Raw genomic sequence first — 19,121 nt, 5'->3', positions numbered from 1 at the left:
TTAATTCCAAATACATTTATTGGTATATTCATCCACTGTACAACGTAATCAGCTTGACATGTAGTTACTGACACCTCTTGGGACGGGGAAATCGACAAAGATGGAGACTTTTTTTTTTCCACATCAACTTCCAACCTGAAGACAGACAAATGTGCAAACCAGAGTCTGCTACAGTTAATGCTACACAACACAAGTATTCACTATACCAAATTTAGAAAAATGGGCAACTTTAACAAGCACCCCACTACCACCTCAAAGACCTGCTAGTAATCAGACATGTGCAGGCCATCAGCAGCCATGGCGGGGGGGGGGGGGGGGGTGCAGGGTCCCGTACCTGATCCCACGGCAGCGTTACTCCAGGGCTTTGACGATGGCCTCGTTGGCCTCTATGCTGACCTGGACCTCTGCCCTGGACGCCTCATCTGAAGTGGTGCCCAGCTCCGCCTGTGCCTTCTCTAGGTTAGCTTTCGCTACCTACGCAACGGATTTGAAAGATTCATCGTTATCGTCATATGAAGTCGACCTTTCCTCCCCCCCCTCCCGGCATGTGATGAGTTACAGTCTGGACATTACTTTTCACAAAGATAAAAAAGCTCTTTTTGTGAGGTCAAACAAAATGTTAAAGAACCATAATATTTGTGGGAGGGGTGCAAGGAGCAACATCCCCCCAATAGCAGAGCACATTAGCATGGCCTCTTTCCTGTGAGGGACATTTGTTATGGTGGCGATTACACCGCTGTAAAGGCCAAACATTGCTGGGAGTTAAAGGTCTCCCAGTGGGGATTTGACTCCTCTGCTCCACTTCAACGAGGACTGACCTTTCCTTCCTTATTAACCGCACAGACCCTGAGCACTCCCATCACTGGCAAGAATAAAAAGTCATTTGTTTCTATGGACTAAACTTCTGGAAAAAAAAAACCCCTCTCTCTCTCTCTCGAGATGAAAGGTCCAAGTTTTTCTACCATGTTATTAAACTATCAACATCAAGAGGTATGACAAGGCCATCTATGGACTTTAGATGGTGACAGTTACAAAAGGGATATTTCAATAGCGAAAACAATTGTGGGGATGCAATTTAAAATCATGCTGAGAAAAACACACACATACACACAAAATTGCCCTCGAGTCTAAGGTTGGGAAAGAGGGATGTGGTGTAAACCAAAGTCCCCTGTGCTACAAAAATCCAGCAATTCCAACCACTGCAATCATTAAACAAAACCCAAAGATGTGACTGATTGCAAACACCACTGAAATCAACACTGCAAAAATGAAATTTAAAGATCTGTTAAGGATTTCACAATTATGCAGAAGCCTGGAGGCCAAGTTTGAAATGTGCAATAGTTCATCTGGCCTGAGCGTATGTAGATACACAGGCAGGCGCATTCTGACTGTCAACAGGAATTTGTGAATGAGAAATAATCTAAAATCTGTCAGATGCATTTGATCTCATTATTGAAACTGACATCATAGAAGAAGAAAAAATAAACAACAATTTAATAATTATTTTAACTTATACTGTGTAAAGAACACAAATTAATCTATTTTGCCATGTTTACATACACACTTCCTAGTCAGACATAATAAAATAGTGAAACTATTTCATGTCATTATATTGCTATGTATTGTCATTGTGATATATCATACAATATATTAAAGCTAAGCTAAAAATATTGCAGCCCTGATGTGAGGATCAGGATGAAACAAAAATATATATATTAGAAACCTTATTTAAATATTTTGGCTTTCTTTGAGGTCAGTACTGAAAATGCTAATAAAGCATTTTTGATAAGCAGTCAATATATTGTCTTGTTCTGCAGTGAAGTGGACCACCAAACAAGATTTCATTATGAGAGATTTCATTATGAGGAATCCAAATTTTCTAACATTCAATTGTACAGACAACAGGTTTTCATTTTCACTAAACACATTAACTGTTTTTAGGATACTTAGAACAATTATGTACAAGTGGTCGGTAAATGGTAGTTATATTCACAAAACTACTGATGTGATATGAAAATGCATTGGCAGATGTGTCCGGTAAAGACATACATCCGTCCCCAAGAAGCATGCCTGCTCTGTATGCTTTTCTTTCTCCAGAACAACCACCAACAACTCTTCGCTGGTATGCTGGAAGAAGACACTAAATTGTGTTGTTTGGGGAACTCGAGGTCCAGAACATGGAAACACCAATTTATATAATGGATATAAAAGCGTATCATTTGCTGGGCTTTGCTTACAGCGAGATCCAGGCTGTCCAAGGGCACGGCCTCTTCAGCGAGCAGCTGCACGGAGGAGTCGGTGTTGACAGTGACTGAGCCACTACTCACTACAACACATCAAACACACCAAAAATTATTGAAATGACCAGATAACCAGATCATTTACTTACATCAACAAACAGCACTGTGAGTGTCAAGCTGCTGGGTTGCTTGTGTGCATTTCCCCTTCTGTAGTATAAAGAACGGGGAAAAGATGCAGCCTTTGGTCACACAACATATATTCGGACAAGACTATGGCTGAAGGAGGGGGATTTGCTCTCTCTCAATACAACACGGCCCTGAGGTGCCTCAGAGAAAGCAGCACTGCTTGCCAGATCTTCAGAGATGCTCATTTCAATTCAAGGTGTAGAACCTGGATTTATCCTTCATCTTAAGCACAGACTACTCGATATACAGAGATCAGAACACACACAAACACAGACAGCAAAATCGCACCAAAATACTTAGACGAAGACCCGTCCTCGCTGAAGACGGTAACCACCCCAGGTCGCAACACCTGTAGTGTGGGGACGTGGGCTGGGAGGATCCCGAAGGCGCCGGTCAGAGTCGGGACATCCACCTGTTTCACGCTGGCTGCCTTGAAGAACACCTGCAAACACACAATGTCAGACACGCAGAGCTACCGTGTCCCCAAAGCTCACCCTGTCCTTGTGAAGGAAGACCACACTCCACCTGATCTGAGGGATTAAACGACCTGAACTTGACCAGTCCAGACAAGGAGGACGGTGACATTCCTGCATTAACACCGTTATGATAGCAACTTACAACCACCCACAGCCCTCTACGTACCAGCATTTCGAGAAAACATTAAAATATTTAAGTTAGAATTACAATTATAATTTTTACTAGCCAGTCAATGCGTGAACGTTAATAAACGATCGATAAATGTCGATAAATGAGCCAGTTAGCCGCGCTGGCCGCACCAGGCCCAGGCGCTTCCGCCGCGGAGCTCCTACCTCGGTCGGCGAGGCGAAAGTGAAGGACATCTGCGGCGCAGAAGTGGCCGCTTCTGCATAAGCCCGCGCCGGCCTCAGCACAGGGCCCGCACGGCGAAGGAGCAACCTGGCGGCTATCATTGCTGCTTTAACCAAACGTGAAGAGATGGACCTTTATATCGTAGTGAAGCAAGCTGGAGTCCCCCCAAGCCGAGCGAATAGACGAGTGCACCGCTGATGGCACAAGGGCACCGGGAAACTACCCATAAGCCCCTGCGAGTTTCAGGCGAGTTGTGGGGGGTGTAGTCCTCCACGGGTAAACGCCTGCCTACAAAAATCGACAACTACTGTGGAACTACTGTGGAACTAGTTCTACTACTATCATAATGACTTGTTAATTATTCTTCAGTTTATCAGACGCACGCCTTATACCAAAACATAAACTTAACTACGTCTGCAATTTTCAACTAAATGTAATAGGTAACAATTTAGGCGAATGTAATTGGTTGAATGTGCTCGTTGGCCAGAGGGCGGCGCCCGGTCACCATGAAACGTGGTCAGTGGTAATTTGGGTTAACAAAGCTTGACAAAACGATGTTCATAAACAGGCACATACTTTCCCTCCGTGCTCTTCTTCAATATCTCCGTAAACACTCTGTTGTGTTAAGATACCTAATTTTAACAATTGTTATGAGCCGTCGTAATAGCTTCATGTAACTACAACATTCCTTAGATTTTTATTTTAGATTTAGATTTATTGTAGACTGTATTTATTGGGTGACAAAGTAAAGCATGACTAAGCATATGCTAAGTAGTAACAGTTCATTTAACCTAATGAGCAAATTCCGGGGATTACCTCGATTACTTAGATGTAAACTGGCTGACAAAATGATTTATGCCTTGACAGATTTTTTTGTGCACCTCATTATACATTAATGTAGGAACCCAATCTATGATGTCACTCCTTCGCCTTATCTCACCTGCTACGTCACACGGTGCTCTCCGGGTGGGCGTGGCTAACGCTGGGATTTCATTCATAAATACATATTGGTTTCAAACTGCTATAAACGTGCTGGGAGAAGCTCGTTTGCTTTCGTCGAAGGATTCTTACATGGAACATATAAATTATAATTAGGTAAGAAAACGTCCCATGTGATTATTTACTTGCGGTATGTCTGTTATTTGTTTCTTTTGAACAACTGCCATTTCTGTATATTATTTTATTTTTTGCTATGTAGCAAAATGTATTTCTGCTGAGCTGCGTAGTCTCTGCCGTTCGCAGTCCAAGAATCCTGTAGCTTATGAAGTCTTAAGAAACCGTGTGGTACCTCCATGATCGTCTTGCCTACTGTAGAAGCAGAAATCAGCTGCTCCAGTGATGATCACTGAGTGCCTCAAGCAGAAGAATAAGATTGTGCCGGTGATGCTTCTCAGCCGGTACAGTTATCTGCCACGGTTATTTACTACTGAAGTATCGACTGCTTAAGTTGAAATGATGTTTGCATTAGGTGATTAGTTCGTATCCCACCAAAATAAACGACGCGTCTGTATGATGTGCAGCATTAATACGGGACGCAACAGTCAATGCGATTGTGCTGGTTAATTCAGAACCAGTTGCACTCTCGTGTTTTGTCGTTCACCTTTTCGGGAAGGGTGTTTTTGTGCGAACATTGCAAAGACAATGTGTAGTTGAATACAGCAGCTGCGCCCTGGGCACTGCCTCGCTCATCAATCATTTATGATACAGTAGTAGGTTTGCCCTATCATTACAATTCTACAACCTGTGAAAATGTGCTAACATTTAATAATCCGATTCGTTGGATTTAGCCAGTGTCAAGTAGTATTCTTCTTTATATTGTAAATAGACGGAACCGAAGAGATTAAAGTATGTAAGACTGTTAACTACTGTATTGATGCAAGGCTGTCATCGAATATTCTTGAAAAAGTGGCCAACGCTTCATTAAAATGTGTGTGGGGGGGGCATGATCTCTGAGCTGAAGGTCTGTTAGTTTTGTCAGATGAAATGTAACACGTTCTGAATCTCAGGCAAAATCATAATAAAGGCAAAGTCATTTCATGTGGGCTAGTGAGGATTCATTGGTGGGGGGTGGGGGGGGGGGGGGGGTTAGAGAGGGAGAGAGAGAAGGATAATGTTGAGCTGTTATGAGGCTACCAGGTGGGTGGGCATAGGCTAGCTCACTATGCAGCAGGAATCAGAAGCTTTGCAACGACACACACAGAGCACTGCTCACTCGCACATGCGGGCACACACATGCGGGCACACACATGCGGGCACACACATGCGCACACGCAGACAGCAGCTTGGCACTGAGGAAGCAGAGACAGTTCTCTCTCTCTGCATGTTCCCGTTTCCCCGCCGTGTGAGTGGACCTGCCTGGAAGGTGAGTGTGAATGTGGCTTCATGCATGTGTTTGTGTCTGTGAGTGTAGTAGACGGACCGAGAAGATGACGTGAGAGTGCGAAATGGGGAGGAACAGAATGAGAGAGAGAGAGAGAGAGAGAGAGAGAGAGAGATGTGTGGTTTAAGCAGAAGCTGTAGCAATAATGGCATCAGAGGGAGAAGACAATTTGCCAGGCCGCAGCTGCCAGAGAACTGAATCCATCGCCTCATCTTACAGTAAAGACCGTCAGGAGAGCAGGACTTCAACCGGACCACCATGCAGTAGTCAGACAGCGTTCTGTGTTCTTCATAAACCTACACTATTGTCTGTGCCGAAGTCATTCAGCAAAGATAAAGGCAGGTCTCCGTGTTCTCCTCAGTCGAGTAGCATATGCTACCAAAAATGACTTTATGCCATGTCAGAGAAGCAAAACCGCTCCATGGTTCTGCAAAGCCTCAATAAAAACAGCTGCGTGTCATTCTCAGGGGGACGCACTCTCTGGCCTGGACCATGAGCAATGAGTCTGCCGTGTGGAACAACCTAACAGAAAGGCCCACAGTAAGTCCGGTCTTCGCCCACCCCTCTGTGTCTCACACGCTTCAGTTCTCTCTCTCCCCCTGCCTTCCTTCATTACCTCTAGGCTCTTTCTCTAGAAGTATCTCCAGAGAAGCAAAAGAGAAAATATCCTGTTCTGTGCATACAGTAATTGAATTCACTGCCAGATTTAAACAGATTAACGCTGCAAGAGAACTTTCAGTCGAACTGTAGAAAGCTAAGACAAGGAATGTAATACACATGAGCATTGCTTACAGTATCAATCTTCAGCATCTGCTTTATTAATTTATTAATGAGAAATCATCAACATCAACTTTATTAATTTATTAACGAGAAATATTTATATTCGAGCATTTTCTCACAAGGAAACCACGAATACAGAAAATATTTAGAACTGATGACAACTCTATTGCTTTTCTATAAACTTCGACCTTGTCATAAATTATAATGGTTCTGGATGCAGGCCATGTCTAGGCTTGTCTTTGTTAAATACTGTTATTGCAAAGAAGATGAAGTTTGTTTTTGATCTGTAGAACACATCTCTCTCTCTCTCTCTCTCTCTCTCTCTCTCTCTCTCTCTCTCTCTCTCTCTCTCTCTCTCTCTCTCTCCCCCTCTCTCTCTCTCTCTCCCTCCAAGGAACCAGTAAGTTAATGACTGACTTATTGGCCTTTATATATTCATTCTGGATCAACCAGTTCTGTAATGTAATAGAGCTGCATTTTAACACAATGACTTTCACAGCTCTGCCTGCCTGGTATCCAAATAGTATCATCCATTGTTTGGCTGTAGTCTTTCAGACAATTAATACTCAGGTAATGGCGGAAGTTGTCTGTACTAAAAGAGAGAAAAGGAGGGTAATTACACGGTGTTATATGTACAGCTTAAAGACTTTTTTGTTTCCTGCTCATGCATTAATTTAACTTATAGAGGGCTCATCTGGATAGATGGGCACAAATGACAGTTAAACAGGTGGTTCTGTGCATCTCGGTGCTTTGATCTCTTGGAGAATAAAGCTTGAGTCTAATGTGCTCGTTTTGCTGGCATGGATCTATACTGCTGGGTCTTTGCAAACCCTGCGCTCCACCAAGCAGTGAACACTGTACTTAACAGCTCAATTCAGGAATAAAAGCACTCACACCTGTGTCCTCCTCGCCCTCCCCCCACCCACGACCGCCGAGAGACAAGAGCTCGCCTGCCATACACCACATAAGAGCTTTCATGCAAACTCTCAAGGACTGTGTGTGCGTGTGTGTGTGCCTGTGTGCGTGTGTGTGTGCCTGTGCTTTATCATTTGAAATTAAAGTTTAGATATCAAATGGATGCTGCTTTTCAAGCTCTGAATTGACCAGAACATAATTCTGTCTCCATTTCCATCATACCACACCACCGTACCGTACATTACATTTTTTGTATCTATTCTTGTTATGTGATGGTTTGGTATAAGGAAGAGAATTAAATCCAGAGTGAAAGCTTCAGTGTGGATGCTCCTGCCTGAGTGGCATCTCCACGGTGTTTGTTCAGGAGTTCTCCCTGGAGCCTGGGGAGCGGGATGGATACGTCCTACTACTCGTCCTCCTGTCCATCTTCCTTGGGGGGTCGCTGGTCCTGCTCTCTGTCCTGCTGATCACCTGCCGACGCTTCTGCGATGGGGATCGTCTCTATGCACAGTGAGGCAAAAACATCTTGCTTTCTCAATGTACACACACACACACACACACACACACAAACCCCATCAGCTAGTAAAGATATGATACCCCAATAAGGTTTATGAGTTCCTACATATAAATACTTTTTACTTTCACACAACCAGTGACTACATTTTATGTTAATTTAGAATTCTTTTATAAATGTTAATAAACCATGTTTGTTTCAAATTACAAACATGCAAATACAATAGTCATGTTTGTGCTGGCTAGACCCTTTCCTATCAAGGATCATCAAGTGATACACATATACAGAGTAATACTCAACGCAGGCAATATAACTACTGCTAAATTTGGTGCAGGACAATACAGACAGTTCAAGAACTGCTGCTATGACCACTGTGCACAGTAGCCCCAAAGACGACGGGAACTATGGTGGGATCCACAATGGTGTGATCCACAATGGTGTGATCCACAATGATGTGATCCACAATGGTGGGATCCACAATGATGTGATCCACAATGGTGTGATCCACAATGGTGGGATCCACAATGATGTGATCCACAATGATGTGATCCACAATGGTGTGATCCACAATGATGTGATCCACAATGGTGTGATCCACAATGGTGGGATCCACAATGATGTGATCCACAATGGTGGGATCCACAATGATGTAATCCACAATGATGTGATCCACAATGGTGTGATCCACAATGGTGGGATCCACAATGGTGTGATCCACAATGATGGGATCCACAATGATGTGATCCACAATGGTGTGATCCACAATGATGTGATCCACAATGGTGGGATCCACAATGATGTGATCCACAATGGTGTGATCCACAATGGTGTGATCCACAATGATGTGATCCACAATGGTGGGATCCACAATGATGTGATCCACAATGGTGTGATCCACAATGGTGTGATCCACAATGATGTGATCCACAATGGTGTGATCCACAATGGTGTGATCCACTGAGCCTAGTGCAGGATAAGCATAGGGAGAGATGCTGTTAATGATAGCTGTTTTTTTATTTTCAGTGTGGGACCCCCACAGAGTGGTTGGTAATGACTTTAGTTTATCCAGCCTGAGGTATATTATAAAACTGTTTGAGAAGCTGGTGTTCAAACTCTTTGGCAATCCAGATGCACAGCACATTGGTTGTTGTACAGCTGTTCTTTCACTTATTTGTGATCGCTGAGCTTTGACAAGTTCACAGTTCACAGTTCCCATGCTGATCCACGTTCCTAGTTCTGGAAGCCTTTCTGTTGGGATCAGGCGTGGTGCCCTTAAATAGACCTCCGCCTGTACGCCTGTGTGCTGCTGAGCACATACGAGCCAGATGTGGTGTGTTGACTGACAGGCAGTGACTGTGTGAGCTGCCTGTAGTGTGTGGTGGCTGACAGGCAGTGACTGTGAGAGCTGGCTGTAGTGTGTTGTGGCTGACAGGCAGTGACTGTGAGAGCTGGCTGTAGTGTGTGGGGGCTGACAGGCAGTGACTGTGAGAGCTGGCTGTAGTGTGTGGGGGCTGACAGGCAGTGACTGTGAGAGCTGGCTGTAGTGTGTTGTGGCTGACAGGCAGTGACTGTGAGAGCTGGCTGTAGTGTGTGGGGGCTGACAGGCAGTGACTGTGAGAGCTGGCTGTAGTGTGTGGGGGCTGACAGGCAGTGACTGTGAGAGCTGGCTGTAGTGTGTTGTGGCTGACAGGCAGTGACTGTGAGAGCTGGCTGTAGTGTGTTGTGGCTGACAGGCTGTGACTGTGAGAGCTGGCTGTAGTGTGTTGTGGCTGACAGGCAGTGACTGTGAGAGCTGGCTGTAGTGTGTTGTGGCTGACAAGCAGTGACTGTGAGAGCTGGCTGTAGTGTGTTGTGGCTGACAGGCAGTGACTGTGAGAGCTGGCTGTAGTGTGTTGTGGCTGACAGGCAGTGACTGTGAGAGCTGGCTGTAGTGTGTGGGGGCTGACAGGCAGTGACTGTGAGAGCTGGCTGTAGTGTGTGGTGGCTGACAGGCAGTGACTGTGAGAGCTGGCTGTAGTGTGTTGTGGCTGACAGGCAGTGACTGTGAGAGCTGGCTGTAGTGTGTTGTGGCTGACAGGCAGTGACTGTGAGAGCTGGCTGTAGTGTGTTGTGGCTGACAGGCAGTGACTGTGAGAGCTGGCTGTAGTGTGTTGTGGCTGACAGGCAGTGACTGTGAGAGCTGGCTGTAGTGTGTGGGGGCTGACAGGCAGTGACTGTGAGAGCTGGCTGTAGTGTGTGGGGGCTGACAGGCAGTGACTGTGAGAGCTGGCTGTAGTGTGTGGTGGCTGACAGGCAGTGACTGTGAGAGCTGGCTGTAGTGTGTTGTGGCTGACAGGCAGTGACTGTGAGAGCTGGCTGTAGTGTGTTGTGGCTGACAGGCAGTGACTGTGAGAGCTGGCTGTAGTGTGTTGTGGCTGACAGGCAGTGACTGTGAGAGCTGGCTGTAGTGTGTGGGGGCTGACAGGCAGTGACTGTGAGAGCTGGCTGTAGTGTGTTGTGGCTGACAGGCAGTGACTGTGAGAGCTGGCTGTAGTGTGTGGTGGCTGACAGGCAGTGACTGTGAGAGCTGACTGTAGTGTGTTGTGGCTGACAGGCTGTGTGACTGGCCTGCAGCGCTGCAAACTCCCACAAATGACGAGGCTAATGAGATCTCATAGCAGCCATCAGGCATGATTAATCTTTCCCTGGTGTGCGGAGTACGTGCCGACACACACACTTACACACACACACACACACACACACACACACACACACACACAGTGGTGCAGAGTCATAGAGTGCGGATCGTATGGTTGGGAAAGCGCCCCCAGTTTATTTTCACTGCTCCACAAACCCATATGGGCAGAGAACCTGTCGCTATTACTGCGTGTCATTTATGCAAATAGCTCAGTAGACCGAGTTCATGAGACTCAGCACATTTGATTGTCATTTCATTATGGATATGCGATGAAAGGCTGTCTGCACCATCACATCAATGTGACTTGCTCATTCTCCTTTTCTGCTGGAAGGTTCATTCTATGCTTCAGAGCCAGAGACGATCCAGAGAAGACCACCACCTCCTATCTCGAGGAGTCACAGCCAGTGCATGGTACAATGGTCTAAGCTTCTTTCCAATATCTTAGATATCAAGGTTCAGTTAAGTGGATATTGTGTCTGGTCCACATTGCCTGTGTCAAAAATCCAAAAAAAAAAAATCCATTCCTTAGACCTGGGGGATATATGAGGAACGTAGGTGGTTTTTTGCATTTTGCCTCATACGTGAGTGTCTTGCAACAGTGCAGCCGGCAGCATTTGTGGTCTCTTGGCTGCAGAGATCACGATCCGCGTGGACGAGGCAGAGTGCCTGTCAGCCAGTTCCCATGACGAGGAGACGGAACGCTTCCTCTCCACGGGAACCACGGGCCGCCGGGTGTCTTTCAACGAGGCGGCGCTCTTTGACCATGGCAAGAAGGCCCAGGAGAAAGGTCGAAGGTCAGCTACCCACTCTCGCCCACCTTTCATTTGCTGGGCACTGTATGTTTGCCAAAGACAAGCACAGCTTGACCAAGTCTGATTGGGACGTGATACTGTGGCATTTTCACAGAGAATGTTAAACAGGAAGAATCTTTGCACCTGGTAATATTTTCTGTAAGACTGTAATATCATCAGCTCGTTTGACAGGATAAAAATGAAGCAGCATGCAGGTTTAGAGGATGTGAATTACAGAGTCTGTTTTCATATGGCTATATTGCCCAGCCTACATTTTCTCTGAGGACTTGTATGTACCGCACACCCACGCTACACTACGTGCAGCGTACAACACACTTGTGTGTTCTTTTCTGTGTGTCCGGAAAGGCCATCCTATGTGCCCCCTCTCTCCCTCTCTCTCCATTTTTCTCCCTCTCTCTCTCCCTCCCTCACAACGGCCTCAGGTACACGCTCACTGAGGGCGACTTCCACCACCTGAAGAACGCCAGACTCACCCATCTCCACCTTCCTCCACCTGCGCTCAAGATCGTCACAATCCACGAGTGTGAGTCATCGGAGAACAGCATCGCCATGGCAACCCGCCCCGTCGCTAAATCCAGCCTCTCCATCTTCCAGGTGATGCCTGCCGGGTGACTCGGGCTCTTGCAGGGGTGGTGCGGTGCCGGGACTCTCGTGGGTCGGCAGTGCGTGACCGTGACCCCGGCGGAGGCCGGTCGTGTTTATTAAACAGAGGGCTACTCTCAACACCATTCATTGCTCTCCAGATTATTGGATTTCCGAGTGCTAATTCAGTGCGAAGGCTTCTGTGTCATATACAAGTGGATCCTTGAAGTTTGGCACACACTCCTAAATGGGCAGACATTTCATTTTAGGATACCCACTGCCGTTCTAGTAACACGAACCGAGAGGCCGCAGGAACATTTGGTGAGCTGAGCGTGGCCTGCTGTGACAGCCCAGGCAGTAAAGCTGCGTTCTCTGTTTGTGTGCCCAGCCTCCGCTGTGCCCGTTGCCACAAACTGCCCTCATCAGCCTGAGCGGTAGTCCCAGCTCCGCCCTGCCAGGTGACACCCTCAACTCCACTGTGGATGCCAGCTTCTGTGAGAGCCCACCAACTCCTGGACCGGAGTTTCTGAGCCCTAGCTTGGTGAGTTACTATCTTTCACACACACACGCACACACACACACACACACACACACACACACACACACACACACACACACACACACATATGCCAAGACAACCTGGAGCCAAGCAAGCTGCTCACGAGAATTATAAATGGCCAAGGAACAATCATCTGTCATGGTGGTAAACTGTGTTGCGTGTCTGTGATGGTGGTGCTAACTCTAGATGAACAAACAAGCAGGGGTAATATGTATCTACACACTCATTGCGTTATGCTCTATGTTTATGTGTATCTATGTATTAGCATCTCTCATTTTTCAAACTTTTCCGTTTCATGATTAGAAAGTGAATAAAAGGAGCTTTCTGTTTGTAAATAAATATTTAAAACCCAAATATTCAGTTGGAGAACTGACAGATTTGGAGAACTGACAGATTTGCTCTTAACTGATTGCATTAAAGGGAATTCTCGGTGCCACCACACAGATGGAAGTGGGAGGAGCCAGGAATGGAGGCAGCCCAGGGAGTGGACGGGAGAGGCTGTCAATCTCAGCTCGGCCCTCCTCCTCGGGCACCAGCCCTCAGGGCCCAGTGGTGCAGTTCTTCACCAAGCTCCGTCGCCACGCCAGTCTGGAGGGTGCTAGCCCCTACTTCAAGATCAAGAGATGGAGGTTTGACAGCAACCAGAGGGCATCCAGTCTGGATACCAGAGGTACACCCCACCCCCCGAGCTCAGGCCGCTATCAGAGATCTCTCTGTTAAAAAACTATAATCAAACAAACACAAATATGCAAGAAACATATATTTTTATTTTTTCAATGCCTTAAATCTTTATTTAACAGCTTCCATGTTTGGGTAATACCCTGCCCAAGCCGACACAGTTCATGCCAAGGAGATTTTTCTATCACAGGGGTACTCAACTGGATCCGGACCCGAACGCAGTCCTGTCCGGACCCAATCTCATTCCTGATTAACTGGATACGGACCAAAACAAAACCGTAGCATTTATTTCAGGGCTATTGAAAAAACACTCCGTCACGAGTGTTACGTTCCCCACCCCCGCTCAACAACTTACGTTCGCCCCCCCCCCCCCCCCCCCCCCCCCCCCCCCCCCCCCCCGCTCAACAACTTATGTTCGCCACCCACCGCCCGCACCGGACCTCAGGTCACAGGTATCTGCCAAAATTGGACCGCGGACAAATTTAGTTGAGTACGCCTGTTCTATCACTTTCAGGGAACTAATAAGTCTTCATTATGGCTACATTACAAATTCATTTGTTTTTTGTGCTTTGTCTCTGTATCTGTTTATTAGCAAAGAAAGGTTAATTTGTCAACCCATCCAATAAAAAAACCCATACATGAATATATGAAAGCATACTGTGAAAACACAATGACAGTGATCAGTAATAATAACTAATTGGATTCACCTGTTATGTCCTTAAAACACATTGTTAAAAACCTTTCAGAACTGAATAGTTTGATGAGGATAAAAAAAAGTATGGAAGCCTCCTGCTGAGCTAACGCTGGATCAAACTGATGAAACTGTTTCATTCTGTTACTCACCTGTGAGACAGCCATTGCAGTTGGTTGCTTTCCATGTACTGTAATACAGTCCTAAGTGGATATGTGGGAATTGAAGAGCATGTTGTGAACGGTGATGAATAGTATGTCCAGTAATGAGTTCTGTCTCTTCATATAGACGCAATACAGGTGGTAATGCGGTTCTAAACAGTGTTTTGAATCCAGACAACAGCCATTTTCTTGCTCTGAGGGGGAACGAACTCGTACAGCATGGCAAAGCTTATCATGAAAAGAAGGTTCAAGGGTTTTCGGGCCACCGCTCCCGCAGAGGACAGCCGATTACCGCGGACAGTCGTTACATCGCAGTCGTAAGGGCCAGGGCATAGTGTTGAATTGGAGCGGGCGCATGTATGTGTCCGTGCATGTATGTGTGAGTGGGTGTTACGAGGAACAGACCAGACTTCTCTGTGCAATGATTTCACACATTTTCACCTCTTCATTTCACACAGGAAGAGGATTCATTACATCCTTACATGTAAAAGTGCTGAGCAGATGTTGCTCATAGATGTCTATTTCTCCAGAAGCATCGGGCTGGAGTAGACAAGGTTATGAACAAGCGCGGTTGTTAAGGTGAAAAAGCGTGCGATCAGGCTAACCGTGGGTCCACGGATGTGGTGCTCACAGCAGGCACTCTGTCTCACAGGCTCCCCGAAGAGGAAACCCTTCCAGAGGCAGCGTGCCGCTAGCGAGAGCATGGACCAGGACGAGCCCGGCACCCACCACATCGATCTCATCCAGTACATCGCCCGCACCAAGGACTTGGCCTACTGCCCGAGCAGGCCTTCGGCCCCGCCTCCACCCCGCCTGCTCTCCCCTCCGACCACGCCCCCACCGTCCCTCGGCAGGTATCTTTAATTCCCTTCCCCCATCCATCCATCCTCCACTGCAGCCATCCACCTCTGCCCCGCCTCCTGAGCACCTCGCCCCGCCTCCCGAGCGCCTTGCCACGCCTCCCGAGCGCCTCGCCACGCCTCCTGAGCCAGGCGTTCCAAGCCGGGGCACTAACGCAGAGCCCCAGCAGGGCAGTATTGACCTAGTTAGCGGGAGGTTCAGAAGATGGGCCAAACAGCAGCAGGGTGCTACGGGGCTGAGTGCAGTGCCCCGGTGGATTGTTTGAGACATCTCATATCTTGGCCTGTACGTCATCCATGAATGATTTCATAAGCTTTTTCATTGCTTTTTACATCGACATGTATGGGGACTCATAGCTACGGTACAGTTCTCACACTTGAACCACTAGTGCGTGGTATAGTGTGCAGTGCGCCATCTGTCCTTTAGTGCTAACATCTGCTTGGATCTCCTCGTGCGTGGCTGAAAGGCGGTGGAAAAAAAAACATTGTGCAATATATAGACCAATCGAAGCATCACGGAGGAACCTACGGTGTGATTCCATCGCTGGCTCTGCGTGAGGTCTCTGATTGTCTCTGATGGGTCTTTTATGCTACATTTTTCAGGTTAGAGGTGGAGGTGATGGTGGAGCCTAGCTACATCAGAGCAACGGGGCTGGGGGCTGTCGGCACCAGCACCGAGCCCCAAGATGAGGCTCCCGGGGTCTGCTGTCGTCAGGAGAGCGCAGACCCCCAGAGCCTCTACCGTGACATCTGGAGCCTGCGTGCTTCTCTGGAGAAGCACGTCTCCTCCGACCAGAGCAGCAACAACGACAAGGACTCGGTGCACAGCGACGCAGACAGCGTGTGCTCGCTTAGGCTTAGGACGGAGAAGGTGGGGCCGGCCAGACGCCCTTCCCAGGACATCGGAGACGGGACGGAGGGCGATGCCGATCTGCCACGGGACGAGGGCCTGGAAAAACGACGCAATCAGGACAGTTTGGATTCAGAGAGGGGCAGCGATGGAGAATCGGGGACCCGGAAGCTCCTGCAAATGGACAGCGGCTACGCCTCCATCGAGGCGCCGTGCCGAACTTCGGAGGAGGCGCGGCTGCTGCACGGCGACAGCGTGAGCGCGGACGGTTCGGCCGTGGAGCGCCGGCACTACTTCACCAGCTCTGGGCGTAGGGGGACTGTGTGTGAGAGCTTTGACACGGACATCTTCGACGAGGAGCTGGAGGAGGAGCCTGCGGGCGCCGGCGGAGGGGGCGGGGGCGTGGCCGAGGAGGGCGTGGCGTGGTCGCCGTACGGCCAGCCGTTCACTCAGTCTGACAGCCAGGTTCGTGCGCCTCCGCTGTCACGCCGGGACTACAGCATAGACGAGAAAACGGAGGCGCTCTTCCACGAGTTCCTGCGCCACGACCCCCAGTTTGACCAGCAGGGGTCGCCGCTGCGTCCCAAGCACCGGTCCCGCGTGCACCTGCGCAAGCAGTGGCAGCGATCCAAGCAGCACAGCGACCCCGGCCAGCGCTTCCACACGTCCTTCGACCGGTACCCGCATGCCGCTCCGCCGTGGGGAGACCGTTAACTACCCCCTGGAGAGCAGCTACCACAGCACACTCCCCCGGATCGTTAGTGCCCCGGACGAGGAGAACAGCGAGGGTTCGTCTGGCCTCCCTGACACGCCAAAGACCGACCAGAGCTCCGTGGTGGCCCACGAGACCGCTTTGAAAGATGAGTCTCCCAGCACTGACGGCAGTGGACGTTCAAAGGACGGGGCGGAGCTTTTGACCTCCACGCCCCTTTCTGTAACTGACAGCACTATGGAGCAACCGGAGATCCCAGCTGACGAACCCGTGCAGACTGGCCCGCCCTTTGAGTCAGCAGAAGAGCTTTCGCCCCAGCAGCTGTCCGATGTAGGTTGCGGCCCCCAGACCGTCTCAGCCGAACTGAGCGATAAGATGGCTGCCAACCTCGAGGAGCGCCTCTACTCGGGCCTTCGCAGGATCGGGGACCAGCCGGAGCGCACGCTGACTGCCACGCACACGCACACCTCCCCCGACCACAGCCCAGTGTAGCACACGGCTCCACCCCCTCCCGCCAACACCATACTCACATCTACAGGGCTTCAGTGTCCAAAGGTTTGGGGGAAGTCACCCTCAGAAACTGATCTGGGACCAGGTTGCATTGTCACTTTAGGATTAGGATCAGAACAGAGGGATGGGGAAAGCAGGTCCTTGGTCAGCTTTTACGAGGAATTCCTACCGACTTTATCTCCAGTGTTGAGTAAGTGGAGATCAAGACCCTTATCTCATCATATGACATTGAGTTACTTTTATAGAGCATTACAAATTGTCAGTCTTTTCTTTTTTCAGGCTCCATTTAGTTGACAAAAGCCAATATATTATCTGCACTAGGTAATCCACTGTGAAATTGGGTGCTATTTGACTTTCGATTAATTATTTCTTTTTGCATTGATTTGCCATCTTTTTATTCTGTATCTCAATTCACCATATTCCCCTTTTGGACAAAATGTTCTTAACTCTCTTTGATCCAATGACCAAAATTACTCTTTTTATCAATCTACACAGGCAAATGCAATCATTCATCAAACATGTTTTGCAGCTTTTTTGGAGCTGCTTGACTATTAGCATTTTAACCTTACAGTTATATCTACTGTTGGATCTGTTCCGTCTACATTTCTAAACAGCAATCATAGCCTGTGAACCAGTGAGTTCAAATGATGCCTCTCAAATAATATCCATCAAGTACCTTGATTTAATGTCCTGAAACATCGTGCTACATAGTCCGTTCCCAAACCAATGCTCCAGCTCAATCACCTAATTTACTAATCTGGCTGTAAAATAACACAAAACCTCTTGAATTTGGCATGATGAAATGAAGTATGTTTGTTGCACTACTGTGACCTGCGTAAGACCTCCAAGTTTGCGCCTTCATCAGAGGCCCAGAAAGCACGGTGTCCTTCATGAAGTGACCTTCTCATTGAAACGTGATTGGGTTATCTTAGGACTGCTGAAATGGGGAGAAGCTGCCCTTTTGTGAGATAAATGTAATGTCAGCTTTCTTTCTGACCATGATACTATGTTATTTATTTATTATGATTTTAATATTTAATGTTAATCTATGTGCATTTTTATGTTTAATATCTAAAGAATGAGAATTCTAAAGTTTACAGTTTTAGAGAATTTAGTGCCAAATATTTAGTGCTGAATAGGTCAGCTAACCTAATCTACACACGGCGATCAGCTTGAAGGAAAAAAAAAAGTAAAAGTCATGCTTTTGTGAGAAAGAGATTTGTGAAAACATCCCACAGTGGTGTGCCCCAAAGCCAGGCCTCTGTGAGGGTCTGAATGTGGCCTGCTCTGCCTCCAGAGTTATTCGCGTCTGATTGGATTTGATGAGGCTCACGCGGGTACATATTGTTTCCTGAACGCCGGTCACAGGCCCGCCACTATGCGCTCGTTAACGTTTTTATTTTCATGTGAAGAGAACAAAAGAGAAGTGTCCCCAAAAGGCCATTGACTGCACATCCGGCCTCTGGGAAAAATTACAAAGGGGTTGTTTGTGGTGAATCCCACGTCTACACATCACCCCGTGCAAGAGGAGCTCACTACGAATGCCACCATTCAAGTCAATACCAATTATCCAATGAAGGGGATTAAACACGGAGTTCCGATTCATGGATTCCTGTGGAGAATAGATGTGATTAGCAAATGCTTTTGGTAAAAGCCATTTGTGGATGTATGTGTTGAGTATGTGCAATCTTCTTTGATGAGGTTCGCGGGCTTGTAAACCTTCTAGACATATTTTTAATAATTTAGAGGAGAATCCAGTCTTCTGCCATTGAGTTGTGCTTTCCAGATGTGCTGGCCCTTGAAAGAAAGACAGGAGAGAATTGGTCTGTGTGGTGAACATACTTTAAAATGAGTCACAATGACATAGATGTAATAGCATGTGTTTATTGCTCTAACAATGCTAGAGAGATGGAGTGGGATAGAGAGAGAGAAAGAGAGAGAGCATTATTGGTACTATGACAGATATAATCTCTATAAACCATCTACAATTACCATTAACATTGCACTTGTATGTCTGTCAGAACTTATCAACTTTGACTGAATTGACTGGGTTCCCTTATATTACTGCCAGCACAAATCTGGCACCTACCTGCTGATTTGCTGTGTTCCATAACCAATCAAGAACAACAAAGAAAGCATAACCCAGCAGTCATAGGCACCCAGTACACCTGTATAGAGGGCAAAGT

General features: G+C 47.4%; 2 protein-coding genes across 2 annotated transcripts; one reads left to right on the top strand and one right to left on the bottom strand.

Moving 5' to 3' along the window:
- Positions 1 to 3,479, bottom strand: atp5f1d (ATP synthase F1 subunit delta). The gene is made up of 5 exons (XM_077024188.1): positions 3,236 to 3,479; positions 2,715 to 2,868; positions 2,238 to 2,326; positions 335 to 474; positions 1 to 135 (listed from the first exon to the last, which is right to left on the bottom strand). Exons 1-4 carry the CDS (start codon positions 3,353 to 3,355, stop codon positions 352 to 354), a joined length of 486 nt encoding a protein of 161 aa, XP_076880303.1. The 5' UTR covers positions 3,356 to 3,479; the 3' UTR covers positions 1 to 135; positions 335 to 351.
- A 3,647-nt stretch (positions 3,480 to 7,126) lies between these two features.
- On the top strand, positions 7,127 to 18,178 carry cbarpb (CACN subunit beta associated regulatory protein b). The gene is given in 10 exon segments (XM_077024125.1): positions 7,127 to 7,159; positions 7,694 to 7,839; positions 10,852 to 10,931; positions 11,155 to 11,314; positions 11,755 to 11,926; positions 12,303 to 12,455; positions 12,918 to 13,143; positions 14,656 to 14,857; positions 15,467 to 16,394; positions 16,396 to 18,178. Coding segments are annotated over 10 exon segments (2,622 nt in total). The 3' UTR covers positions 16,918 to 18,178.
- Positions 18,179 to 19,121: the final 943 nt, after the last annotated feature.

The sequence above is a fragment of the Brachyhypopomus gauderio genome, chromosome 12 (assembly GCF_052324685.1).
Source record: "Brachyhypopomus gauderio isolate BG-103 chromosome 12, BGAUD_0.2, whole genome shotgun sequence".
Lineage (NCBI taxonomy): Eukaryota > Metazoa > Chordata > Actinopteri > Gymnotiformes > Hypopomidae > Brachyhypopomus > Brachyhypopomus gauderio.
This window is presented reverse-complemented; position numbering and strand designations above follow the sequence as displayed.

Coding starts and splice junctions, on each gene's coding strand:
- atp5f1d (XM_077024188.1), bottom strand. CDS start 3,355: ATGATAGCCGCCAGGTTGCTCCTTCGCCGTGCGGGCCCTGTGCTGAGG. Junction 2,327..2,714: donor GTCTTCGTCTAAGTATTTTG/GTGCGATTTTGC, acceptor GATGTGTTGTAG/TGAGTAGTGGCTCAGTCACT. Junction 475..2,237: donor TGGACAGCCTGGATCTCGCT/GTAAGCAAAGCC, acceptor TCCGTTGCGTAG/GTAGCGAAAGCTAACCTAGA.